The 13,384-nt window shown below is 37.8% G+C and overlaps 1 protein-coding gene across 2 annotated transcripts in view; it reads left to right on the top strand.

Annotated features, from left to right (window-relative positions):
- Positions 1 to 1,640: 1,640 nt before the first annotated feature.
- The window catches only part of LOC117144032, a 71,386-nt gene continuing 59,642 nt past the window's right edge, over positions 1,641 to 13,384 (top strand). For both annotated transcript variants that reach the window (XM_033309006.1, XM_033308998.1), the window contains exons 1-2: positions 1,641 to 2,013; positions 10,892 to 10,998. In XM_033309006.1, the coding sequence (XP_033164897.1) occupies positions 10,944 to 10,998 (55 nt within the window). In that variant the 5' untranslated portion in view covers positions 1,641 to 2,013; positions 10,892 to 10,943. The remainder of the gene's footprint in view (positions 2,014 to 10,891; positions 10,999 to 13,384) is intronic.

Raw genomic sequence — 13,384 nt, 5'->3', positions numbered from 1 at the left:
TCTTGTATGTCTGGGCCTGTTAATACAATTAAGTGTTAAATTTGTTGCTGCCTTTTGCTAGGGTTATTTGTAAGACGGGGCAAATTGTTTTATGGGCGTGCCGCTATTTAAATTATAAGTAGATATGGTCAGGAGATTTTCTTGCGGCATGTCTCAATGGGGAATTCGGGGGCAAGATGGCAATCGTCTTGGTTTTTGGGGCACCGGATGCGAAGGTGCTTCATTAAGTGGCTGAGTTTATGCACCAGCGTTGGATTTTCTTTCTTGTAGGAACTTAAACTAAGTATGAAATGTAAGAGGTTTACACCATATTCTGTACAATTAATTTATATATAAATATATAAACTATGATTTGTTTATCAATTTATAAACATATATTTTTATCATTTAGTTTTTAAAAAAATACTTTTTCTTGAAAAGACTCCTTCCAATCTCTTTTTGTGTTCATTGTTTTGTTTTAAAGTAAATAAGAACATCTGCATTTCTACCTAGTACTGTGTGTATATCTAAAACAATCTAAAAGGACTACCTGTTTATCAGTAAGGTCATAAAACGGCAGGACAAATATTTTGTCGGTCATGTTTATGCTTGATCGATTGGACTTGCAGCAAGACTGGTATCCTTTTTGTTTAACAATTAGTCAACATAAGAAAGATTTCCTTATATATACGCTGATTTGTTTTTGTTCTGAAGACTATAACAAATTTTTTTTCAGTATATATTAATTACCGGCCTGTACGCCACGATTCATCATAGTCAATCGTATCATAATTTTCTCATTATCCCTGCCCTGCATCTACACACACGTTCTTGAAGTAGGTAGATATTATAACTGACACTGTCAACTGACTGGTTTTTGTGCCAAGTTGGCACTGGTTTATTTGCTAGCTGATTAACTTACCACCCACATGTTGCCGACATTAGATCAGGTTTCCAAAAACTAGAAATATAAAAAAAATCAGAAAATTTTAAAAATATATTGAAATTAACAGAATAAATTAAGAGTTGCTTAGTAGAATTCGCATTGAAAGTGCGAAAGTATGGAATTAAAAAATTTTAGTTGTTCTGGCCGGTTATGCAGGATTTCCATATCCCACCTTAAAATACTCATTGAGGGCCATAAATCGTTTTAATTCAATACTACGTTCGAAAGTAATTTATAATATATTTTTCTTGATGAAAATATACATGTACATATGCATTTATTTGGTTACATCTTTCCACAAATTAAAGTGAAATCGAATTAGCCTATTTGGTCGAATTAATTCCTTTCCTTTTCCGATTCCAATCAGAAATATAAAGGACTTAAACAAATTCTGTTAAAACAATAAAAACAAAATCCTTGGATGATTTCGTTGTGTTTCTCCCTAGTTTGATTCAAGCCTGAACATTTTCCAGTCGAACATATTGCATGTTTCTGTTCGATTCTCCTCTTCAGAAATTTTGCATCGAATTCGTGCTGTTGGAACACTGTTAAGCCGTATAAGACTGAGGTTGCACATAAAATCCGCAAGAGGGCGCTACTTCGTGGGCTGTCGGCGGGCATCGTCGCAACTTCGGTTCCACGACACGAACGTTTTCGTCTGGACACGAAAAACGGAAAGCGAATGTATCTGAAAGATACGTTTAGTCTATTTCGACGCGAGCATTGTAACGGATCGCAGGTCACGGACGCTTGGATTAACGGTACTGTTGCCCTGAGTGTCATCTGTGTTTGAGAGTGCGTGTGACCGGTCAACAAAAAAAATTTAACAACAAAGCAAAGAAACCCCAAAAAAACCCCCAAAAACCGCCACTCGTGCATGAGTGGTTTGAAAAGTGCATAAGTGTAACAGTTGGAATTTTAAAAAATATTTTCCGATATGATTTCAAACGAAATATGATCGAAAGCAGCTGATAAACAGCGGGAAAACAGCAGTAAACTAAAACAAAGTGATCGAGATAAAGGTGTTTAACTTAATCGGCATCTTGAAAAGGAAGAAAAATCAGGGGCTTTCAAAAAAGTCATAAAAAGTAAGTGCAAGTCCAAATAAAACAATACCAATTGTGGAATGTAAAAATATTAATGCAAAACGTAAAATAAGTGAACAACAAAAAAGAGTCTCTGTGCAAATAAACAAATATTTTCTCACTAAGATAAACAATAATACCCGCAGTCTGAGTGACTGCCACGCCCCCTCAAGCTACCGGCAATCTCCACCTCCAGAGGCTATCCTTTTTGCGCTCCTTTTTTTGGGTCAGCAAATGGATCCGAATCATTTTTTGTGGGATTTCCATTTGCTTTGTTTATTTTTCCGTAAGCGCGCGAGATTTTGCACATAGTTTTTTCAACTATGTTTTTGGCATATTTGTTTATGCGTTCATCCAGTTTTGCTTTGCCTTTGGGTGCGTTGCAAAATGGGTTTAAAATTGGCAAATCTTTGGCGGGAATATATCAAGCAACTGTCAATGGACTTGAATAAATTTACAACTGTCTAAACGGTTTAATCTGAGCGGAAACTTAGCTTAAGATTGTTTAAGTTTCGAAACTGATTAGAACTGTTTGTGTAAACTGATGATTAGCAAAGGCTTTGTTGATCATATAAGAATGATCTTTATGTAGTTTTGAGAGCATCAAAAATATACATATTTGCTAAGGGCAACGTTAAAGGTTAATATGTTAAGAGATACTTAATAAATGCTAAAGCCAATTCAGTGAAAATTAATAATCTATTGGCTTAATGATTAAACTACGAGACACCTAAAAATATAATTTCATCTGCTATGAACTCTTTTAAATAAAAAATAATTCAAGTACAGTTATAAGTGCTGCTGATATCTAAGACTGATAATATTAATATTAATAATACTAATTTACTAATTTAAGAATACACCAGCAATGCAAATTATTCCACGCTGTTCCTAAGGATTAAATATATCGATGCAGTCAGTCAAAAGTACTACTTTTCCCAAAGGGGATCTTTGGATCCTGCCCTTAAATTTCCCCATAGATGGCAAGCAAAATTGGGGACTAGTTCTCAGATGTTGATCATTTCGCCTGGCTTTCATTTAAATGCCTTAATGCTGTTATTGACCTTTTCCTAAGTTAAGCAAATCCGAAATTTGTAAAACACTCTGTCTAAGAGAAAATATGTCAAATGAGGCCCAAACGTCAACGACTTAGGTGCGTGCCCTATTAGCCTCCCCAATAAAAATTAACTCAGGTTAAAGACGGGCGAAAATCCCGCCAAAGACATAAATCTTCGAACAGGCCGCAAAGTCAAATGAAAATAGCACAAACAGAAATATTTTCATTAAGAGTGTGGAAAATATTCAGCAGAGGCAGGGAGCCGGCAGAAGGGAGAATCAACATACATCAATCTGTCAGTGGGGCCTGTCAGCTGTTTTAAGCACCCACAAAGTGCTGTTGCCTCCAAAATTCGAAAAAAAGAAGAAAAATATAAGAAGTTGGAGACGCCGGGCAGACATTCAATAAAGATTGAACCCGAAGAAGATAAAGCAGAGCGGTGAAAAACCCCAAATGTAAATGTGAAATTTTTCGAAATGCATTTTTCGTGAGGAGCCCCCATAAAAAATTTGTGTACTTGTACTCTCGCTGGTTTTTTGCTTATTGAGTAAAGTTTTCTTTTGTATTTATTTATGTTTTCCCTTTTTTTTTTATTAGCCACGCGCAAAACGTGCGCCAATCAATTCCAGACCGAACTCAAGCAAAACATAGACGATATTGAAGACGAAAAAAAATCTTAACCGTGTGAACATTTTTCCACTCCCACGGCAAACAAATTAAAGCAAAGTTGAGAGAAGAAGAGCCCGTCAAAGTCGTGTTAAAATTAGAGACAAAAGCAATTTGTCTTTGTGCAATACTTAAACTCGAAGATGTATCTTGCAGATACATTTACATCTGAGCGCAGAGTCGATGGTCTATTAAGCGAACGTGTTGATTGATTTTTATTTTCGGGCATTACACAGAAATCGACACAGGGCTCGAAAACTCTGTGTTCCCATTCCCATTGCGGTTTTTGTTAATGAAAATTCAACGCCGCTTTCCGCTGGTAAAATCAGAAATGGGCGGGGGAAGGGCCTGCTAAATCATTCAACACTTGAGGGTTTGCTCTCCAGTTGATTCTATTAATTACGGAACCGTACTCGAAAGTGGGTCTGTATCGACTGCCATGGAAATCGATGACTTATTAAGGAGTATCGTCTCAATGGGAACAGTTTGAATGCCGTAAATTAGGGATGTGAGCATAGAAAAGTATCTTCTAACTAATGAACAAAATGCGTAAGCACATATAAAGTTCATATTAATTTTGTATTTCTGTGAATGCAAAGTATTCAAGTAACTTAAAGAAAAATATTTCGAAATTGTTTAATTTATTACAGGTATAATAAGTTTGTTTGGAGATATATATATAGTATATATATAGTAAAATATACCATAAAATGGTATAAATTGTTAGCCAAATTGTTGGTTGTTCCCAATCCACAATCACCTTTAGCACTATTTCACTAACAATTTCAGCGCATCCAGCTTTTCTACGGATCTCCTAAAGAGCATATAAGCAGTCGTAGCTATCGGCAATACTTTTCCCATTTTCCACTCCCTGTCTCCACACTTTTTGTCATCACCTTGGCAAATAGATTTCGGTGTCGGAAGAGCACTTAGAAAACTGCTTTGCTGCTGCTTCCACTGGTTGCTACTGCCACTTGCCAGACCGAAAATTGATTGATTTTATTTGCACGATTGGGGGAAAAGAAAACGTTAACCAACTCCTTCCCTGCGTTTTCTTCCCCCAAAAATTTCGTCGCGTTTGCGGTTCGTAAAAGGGGGAAAAAAGTTTGCTGAGGTGTCTGTAACTGACATTTTGTGGCCAACTCATTTGCACAGTTTAAATTTTGGGCTTCCCCCTGTCAACTAGCTGAAGTTATGGAAAATACCCTTTTTTTGGGCTTCAGAATGGGAATCTCTGCCCGAAAAACCAAACTCCAACTGTGCTTGTCTGGCCAAAAAATAAAGGCATATTCCTTACTCAGTTATGGTATGAAAATTGCTTTACATTTCCTCTACCCCCGTTTTGCTGCGGTTTTTCGTCTGCATTATCGATGAGTGCGTTTTTCATTTGCTGGAAAATTCCCCTAAAATCAATCGGCATAGTTGTGACTCCGTTTTCACTTCGTATTTCCAGGATGCAGCTGAGAGAAGCAAAATTGTCATGAATAAATGATGGCCAAGGCGAGGATGATGACGACTGTGTTACGGGCCAAAAAGTGAAGACACACACAAATATAAATTTTTCACAGTAAAATCCTACTTTCCCTGTCCTGTTTTCCATTTTTCTGCAAATTTATGGCATATTCCCAATTGAGATGGCCCGGGCCCAAGTTAAATAAAACCATTGTTTCGTCTTCTTCGGTAAAATTTGTTTGGAAATGACTCCTGCTCTCGAATGTCTCACAATTAATTTGAGCCCTCTGCTCTCCATGGAAATCGGTTATAGAATTTATTAAAAATATACAACTCTGAAATTTAATGAAAAATTTATGCATAAAGTGGGCGGTCCGGAATTGATTGAAAATTACTTATGTTTTTTTTACATATTCCAAATAAAACAAGGAAGTTAGGTTGAGTTTGAAAAGCATTTATCTGAATTTTGTAAATTTCATTAAATTCCATAGATTCTGCCTTTTAGACTTTAAGCACTTGACATAGTACGAAGCGTTAAAAAATATTATCATATGTATGAATAATTGATAGGCAAACAATGTCTAAAATAAAGTGATCCATTTCATGTAAAGAGAGTTAAAAAGTTAAAAGTATTATTTGCTTAATGCCAGAAAATAATATTGATTTTAAGTCCCAATCTGTATGCTGAACATAACTGAAATCAAACAATGAACGTCAGCAAATTTTACCGAACAAATGGGGAATTGTGTATTTATATATAGCGAATTTACAAACGGGAAAATATTTATATGGCCCAGAAAAAACTTTTGCATTCACCGATTGATTGACAGTCAAATTAGCGGCAAACAAATGGCGAGAAGCCAAGGCAAATAATTTTAAAATTCATGCGATATATATGTGGAGAGATGACACATATACACTGTGCGCATATACGGCATATCAATCAAATAAATTATGGCATTGTGTAAGGCAAATTACGGCAAATGGGCGATCCACTAGATGCAAATCAATATGTGCAGCAGGCAATCATTCAACTCGTTCGCTCGTCAGTCAATCAAACGCTGGCCATTAAGGTTGGCAAGGGGTTGGAGAAAAAGGGGGGATTTTCCAAACAGCCTCAAGTGGTTTCTACGGCCATAAACAAGTGCCAGTGGAAACTCTTTTCGTTTTCCGATTGTTTTTTTTTTACAATTTTATTATTTTTTTTGAATTGGCGCCGGCTTCGTTGCAACCTAATTTCCCATTTATCGAACACTTTTCGGAACTGGCGCTATGGCAAATATGGCAATCATATGCTGCTACCATCGAATGTTTACATGGTGGGCGGTGAAAAGGGGCGGGGCAAAGGAGACGCACACGCATCATCACTCATACGTCACGTTGTCTGACTTGTATATCAATTTGGGGGGGCAGACGGAGCAGTGCCTAATAAAAGATACAAACGAAAGCTCATCGAACGAATTGGAAATGCTCTGGGTTGGAAATTAGCAGGCAATTAAAATTGCTGCATTCAACGACAAACAATTTGCATGGTGACATTTATTGGCTAGTTTTAATTATATGCAATTTGGCATCAGAAAGGCAGGGTTATTTTTTAACCAAAGTACATACAATAAACGCCATTAAAAAACACAAAGGCATAGATTTTTTAACAACTAAACAAAGGTAAAGGTTATAAGGTATTTTTAAGATAGGTGAATTTTTGTTATACTTATATCAATACAATGAATTGTATTATATGAATTGTATTATTGTATAATACAATATAATTGTATTGTATATGAAAACGTAGAAATTAATTAAAATTAGATAAATTAGATCGGTATGTTTTTCAAATCAACATGTTCATAAATGGTTGGATGTGAACTAAAACAAAACACACCCAGAACAACTCTATTCGCAAAGGGTATTTCACAGATCCCGCTTTCGATGAGGCATCTGAAAGTACGTGCCTCGTGCCTCATGTTTCATTCCTTATGCGCCATGCCTCGTGGCTCAATTCAATTGCAGCCCAATTGACGTTTGCATAAATATTCCCTTTCGACTCCGTTTTTGCCTTTTTTATGGCCGCTTCTCGGCCATAGTTTGCACAGTTTATAAATTCTGTAAGCTTGCCCCTGCCACTGCCCCTTTTTTTGTTTAATGCTGCCTGTTGATTTTTTATGGCACTCGATGCGTGTTGCTCTTTAGCACAAAATAAACAAATTAAGGCGCACAAACTGCAGCTTTGTTGTTTATGAATTTCGATTCTCTGCGGCGCTGATTTTGTTGTTTTCAGTTTATTGGTCGAGCGGAGATTTCTCAAATCTTGCCGAAGGGGGATTCTTTGCCCGGGTTGTTTATGAAGTTTTGAAATCGATTTGGCAACGCGGCAAGTGGCCCTCCCACACGAACATAATAAATTCTAAAAAACACATTCCTCTTTATTTGGCCTCGCAATGGAATTCTTGCGTTTCCCTATCGATATAAATAATTTTTGGGATATATTGTACGAACTTTTTAATTAATTCCCATCATCGTAATTATGTTGGTTTTTATTTGGGCAATTCGATCTGCCTTCAATCAAGTCAAGTGGTTCAGTGGGAGAATCGAATTAAGTGCCGCTGTTTTGGGATAATTTGTATTAGCATTTGGCTTTGGATAGAAACTAATTTGTTGCAAGTTATAACAATGCATCTTTCAGATCTTTATGTCTACCGTTTAAGTGCGTACTACGAAAAGTTAACAAAAAATAATATAGATTTAAATATATTAGAGTAAATATAATTAGTTAACAAAAGCGTATTCAAATCAACAGTATTCTAAGACTTTGACTCTCAGCTAACAATAACCTCAAATAATTACTACCTTAATCCAGCTACCGAATTGTGCATTTTTTTTTTCGTTTGGTAATTTGAACATTATTCCTTATTCCCACTTTATCAGCCGCTTGGCCAAAAACCAAAATTCAATTACCTCCATTCGCCCCGGGCCATGAAATTGTAACCTGAGCTAAAGAAGCTCGGAAAATGTAAGATGGGCGGAGGAAAACCGAGAAAAACAAAGCATTTTTGGCATATGCTAGACTTTCATTTCATAGTGGGCGTATTTTGGGAGACTCAATCACTCAAAATGGAACGGTAATTGATAACTTTTCAATTTTCCATAGCCAAGGGCAAAATGGCAGGGGTGGTGAGTATGGTAACTTTTCATTTTCCATAGAATTTTCACACATTTATGGTGCAAAGGTCTCGGAGCTGGTGAAAACCTCAATAGAGAAAAAGCGAAAGTTTTTGAGTATGATTCGTATATTTTCCGCCTTTCAGGGGGTTTCCTTTTGTCTTATTTGAAGCTTTGACCATAATGACCACCATTTGTCACAATGAAATGTATACATTTCCATTTTTTCCGCTTTAAAATGATTTTTCCATTGTTAACAATTTTAATTTGATTTTTGTCCATACATTTTGCAATCGAATTGCTGATTGTTAGTGCATTTTAGCCATTTTATTTCCCCGAGCTTTTCTTTCTACTCATTCATTCATTCGACTAAATGAGCAGCCACAAATAAAAGCACATGAGTGTCTCAAAGTTAAAGATCCTTTTTTGTGATTAGACTTCTGTTCCAGTTCACTGAAAAAATAAAACGATGAATTTATACACACAAATTTAAAACAAGAATTATGTTTCATAAAAAATAAACATAAATTGTAAATGCTTTACCAGTCAAAACTAAATGATTTCGACAAATATTTAAACACATTATTCACACACAACATTTTTATACCAAACCCCCTACGAATAAGAATCTAACCTCGACTTTTACCAACACTTGAGGTCTCCAAGGACTCATCTGAGTAAGGGTATTGCTGACAGGGTGACATACAAGCACCACTCCCAACTTGAGCCACCTGAACCACCTGAACCACCGGAGGAAACCCAACAACAGGCTGGGGAGTGGTCTCAGTCACTTGCGACAGTATCGCATTTGCTTTGAAATTAGTTTGCCAGCAACCGAAAAAAGATATATGTATATAAGCAGGAGCGAAAAGCGAAGGGAAAATGAGACGTGTGTGACTATGTTACGGCTCCGTTTTGTGCACCTGTCTAGGGGGGCGGGAAGTCCACCTGCCATAGGGGGCGGAGCGGTTGCCCATGGCAGTCGGTCTTTGCCGACATGTTTACGGTGGCAGCGAACAGATACAAAGGAAGCGGATAAGGGGAACCCAGATAGAAGGATACAAAAGATACACTGATATGCAAGTCACATTACAGACCGGATAGTCAGATTCTAGTTGGAGTTCAGTTTGGTGGAATTGCCCAAGCTTACATCTGCATGCAAACACTTTTCTGACAGTCATTCGAGGCTCTAATTTATTTGATTTTATTCTATTCGCACCATAAATGTCTTTTGCACTTGTCAATCAAAAAGTTTTAGTGACCCACATGAGATTTATATATATAACTTGGTGTCACAGATTTTAGATATCTCCTTGGGAGCACATGACACATGGCAACGTATTTGAAGATAGATACATAGATAGGTTGTCTGCATACAATTTAATAAATTGTACAAAATCGTGTTATTTTTTGAATTGATAACTAAATCAATTTATAGTTAAATGTTTCGATTTGAATCGTAAAAAGATTATATTTTAATCAAAAGTGATAGACTAGACTTGCAAATTTTAAACTTAACTCAAAAAAACTATAGAAATATTCTATCTGCTAACAAAAAATTTGTACACATTTTGAGGAATAAAAAACAAATAAGATTTAGTAAACCCGTTTTTTTTTAGTAGTTACACATATACCCATTAAAGCCTTTTAAACACTACGTAGTCAATCAATCTGGAAGTGACATCATCCCATCGATGAAATTACCATGCATGATCAACTTAAGTCCATCTTATACGTCACTCAAGCTGGGGATTCATTCATCTGGTGCCTTATATACAGCCAATTGATCAGTCCTCGCCTTTGCCCACCAAGACCTTCAATTATCTATCAATTAGAGACACACAAGAAGACGGGGAGAAAGGAAAGCCTAGCCTTTCCATTTAGAACGGAAATTATTCATGACTTCCATGGAAAACCGAAAAACAAAGAGGCCAGAGGAACACAGAAAAAATCAAATTCGAGAAGAAAGCAAAGAAGATAAATGACCAACAATTAGTCACACCTACGATGACAATCACCGAGCGATTGGAAAAGGGGAATTGTGTGGAGAACGTGGGCTTACCAATGGCTACAAATCGAATTCGAATTCCCCCAGTTCCTGTGGGTCAGACAATGGCCACAGTAATGAAAATTTAGCAGGCCCAAAACACAAAACCAAGCTTAATTGCTGCGGCGTGGGGGAAAACGAACCAGGGCCCTTGGCCCCCCAAAAGTGTATGTGTAGTTTTGATTAGCGTCAGGTGGCGTGTCAATCGGCAATTTGTGGCACGCCCCCTCAGGAAAATGACATTTGAATGATGACAGTGAACCGGTGACTGGTTACAGGTAACAGGTAACTGATCACAGGTGACATCTGGCGTTCTTCCGCACTTGTTTTTCCAGGGTTGGGCCCCTACTCTCACAGAAATATCTCTATTATGCAGACCAAACAATCAAACAAATTGCTGCCTTCTGTTCTGTCGCTTATAGCGACTGGCTCACAGGGGCGTCTGCAGCAATAAATAATTATTTACATATTCATTGGTTTTTCATCATCTACCATTGCAGATATCAGAAGGAGCAGGAAGCCATTCGAAATATAAATCCGACAACAATCAACATGTTTGGCCATCTCAATTTGCTGGCCGCTCTGTTTTTCATCGGCACACTGAAAGGTGAGTTAAATCAACGCAAATTGTACACGTTTGTTTCATAGCTACACTAAAAAAATGGTTTTTAAAATAAATCCACATCTCTGCTTTAACTTAAACATGTTTAAATTGGTGAAGTAGGAAATCGAACTTACTATACTACTTCTGTTCTAATTTACCATAAACAAAAAATTTGGATATCTGTCTGACTTGCGTGCCAATAAATCGGATTATTTCTAGCGTGTATTCAAATTCATAAAAGGCACTCAAACTCCGTGACCAAATGTTAGCCAATTATGCAGACTTCATTTGTCAACGTTTTGGCGAGTATTCAAATATGAAATTTCACACTCGGCCTGACATTTCCCCACCCCGTCTATCCGATCCACCCACAGCATCGTTCATGGGCGGGTTTGAGGGAGCCGTCGGTGACCGCAACTCGGGCGCCGGCTCCATGGCGTGCCTCATAAATTAATTTACACTTGAAACTGGCCGAGCCAAACAACAACAACAACTACAATAACAACAAAAAAATAAAAGTGTTTTGTTGCCGCAGCAACAACAACGATATCAACAGTGGCGAAACTGAATGCCCCGTACCACCCACGATGGGTCGGAATTGCAAAATTGCAGTTGGGAATTGGCAGCGGGAATTGGGTGTCTTAAATGGGTACGTTACGAAGAGTTTGAGTACACTGAAATTGATCAAAGTTAAGATATGAAAAAGGGCTTCTTTCAAGATATACAACTAATCATTAGCTTTACATGATGTGTTTATACGAAGTAAATATCATAAATATCACGATAAAGTCATAAATGGTAATTCTATATTTAAAATTAAAGAATATTAACTTATAGTTAAACCAAACTATTACAAATACTTGTTATTATTTTCATATATTTTTTGAAGTGAAATAACAATAACTTTGGAATTTGCCAACTAAAATTGATATTTAATAACACTCATTAAGCTGCTACCCATTGGGGGCCGAATTAAACGAAGTTCTAAAGCAGTGTTAGTTTTTTGCCGCAAAAAGCCATAGGACCCCCTCATAAATCCCCACCCAACGCCATTGTGGTCACTATCAGCGTGAGTGGGCAACGGGAGCCACGAGTCTGTTTAATTGAAATCGACGCTGGCTGCGCTTACTTTCTTCGCACATGAATTTGTTTATTAACAATTCCCTAAAAAAGCGATAAAGAAGCTGCGTATTTGGGCTAACGCAGGGCGAAACGAAGGAGGGGAACGCCCTGGGATTCTGGGTAAATTGCTCTGCGACGGCACTTTGTCGTCTGTCGTAATAATTCCGTTGCAATTGAAATAAATTAAATTGCATGCGGAGCCATTGTCAGCGATGTCGCCTGTTTTCCTCCGTTATTTGTGTGCGCTTTTGTCAAGCGGAATTGTCAGTGGGTACTGTATTCAGCACCACCGAGCCACCCAAGCCATCCAAGCCATCCGAGCCATCCAAGCCAGCCAAACCACCCAAACACCCAACTATCCGACTTTCCGACCCTATATGGTGCACATGCATACCACCATCACGAATGCAGATGCATAAACCGCAGCGGCCCAAACCAAAACCCCGGCAAAGTCATCACATCGCTCGTGATGTGCACATGTCACTGCGGCATTTGTTTAATTAACAAAAACGCTCGTGTCCCTGCCCCTCGGACCATGCCCCTGCCCCTGCCCCAGCGACTTCAGCTGCATCTCTGTGGATTGTGGGTGCTAAGTGGTGACCCCGACCAACTTCCCGACCCATCCGTTCGGGAGCCGAAAAAGCCTTGCGGTTGTCAGTCATCGTTTGTCTTTGTAATTTGTGCCCTGATGAGTTATACTTTTGAGTGCGTATTCGCCTGTCCGTCCCACTGTCCGTCCTGACTGATTAATGTGATGTGTGTGTTTGTGCGTGTGTGTGGATCATGAGCTGGGCGCATAGTGGAAACTTTAGCTGATGGAATTTTGAGAATTTTGAGTGCGTCGCAGGAACAAGTGAAACCATGATTGGATGATAAGAGTGAAAGGGATAATGTGGAGTAGAGGAAAAAATATATTTATATATCAAATTGAACCAGTGACTGACAAATTAATGAATTTAAGTGGAAACGGTAAGGGTTCTAATATAATAGATACAAAATGACATGCAGAAAATGGGTAGAGAAGAAGTTTTTCCAACTGCATTCAGCAATCAAAACTGCCACCCAAGAGCACTTCCAATAAACACACCTTCGGTTAGTTTTAATTCCTAGGATCTTATTGACACTAAATACTTGGAAACAATTTTGCCAGCCACAAATCTAGACTAAGCATAAAGGTCGCCACAAACAAAACTTTCTCAATAAAATGTTGAAAGAAAGTTAAACCAAACTGACAACCGCAACACGAAAAACATTTTAACTCCAAGAA

The sequence above is a fragment of the Drosophila mauritiana genome, chromosome 2L (genome assembly GCF_004382145.1).
Source record: "Drosophila mauritiana strain mau12 chromosome 2L, ASM438214v1, whole genome shotgun sequence".
Taxonomy (NCBI): Eukaryota; Metazoa; Arthropoda; class Insecta; order Diptera; family Drosophilidae; genus Drosophila; species Drosophila mauritiana.
This window is presented reverse-complemented; position numbering and strand designations above follow the sequence as displayed.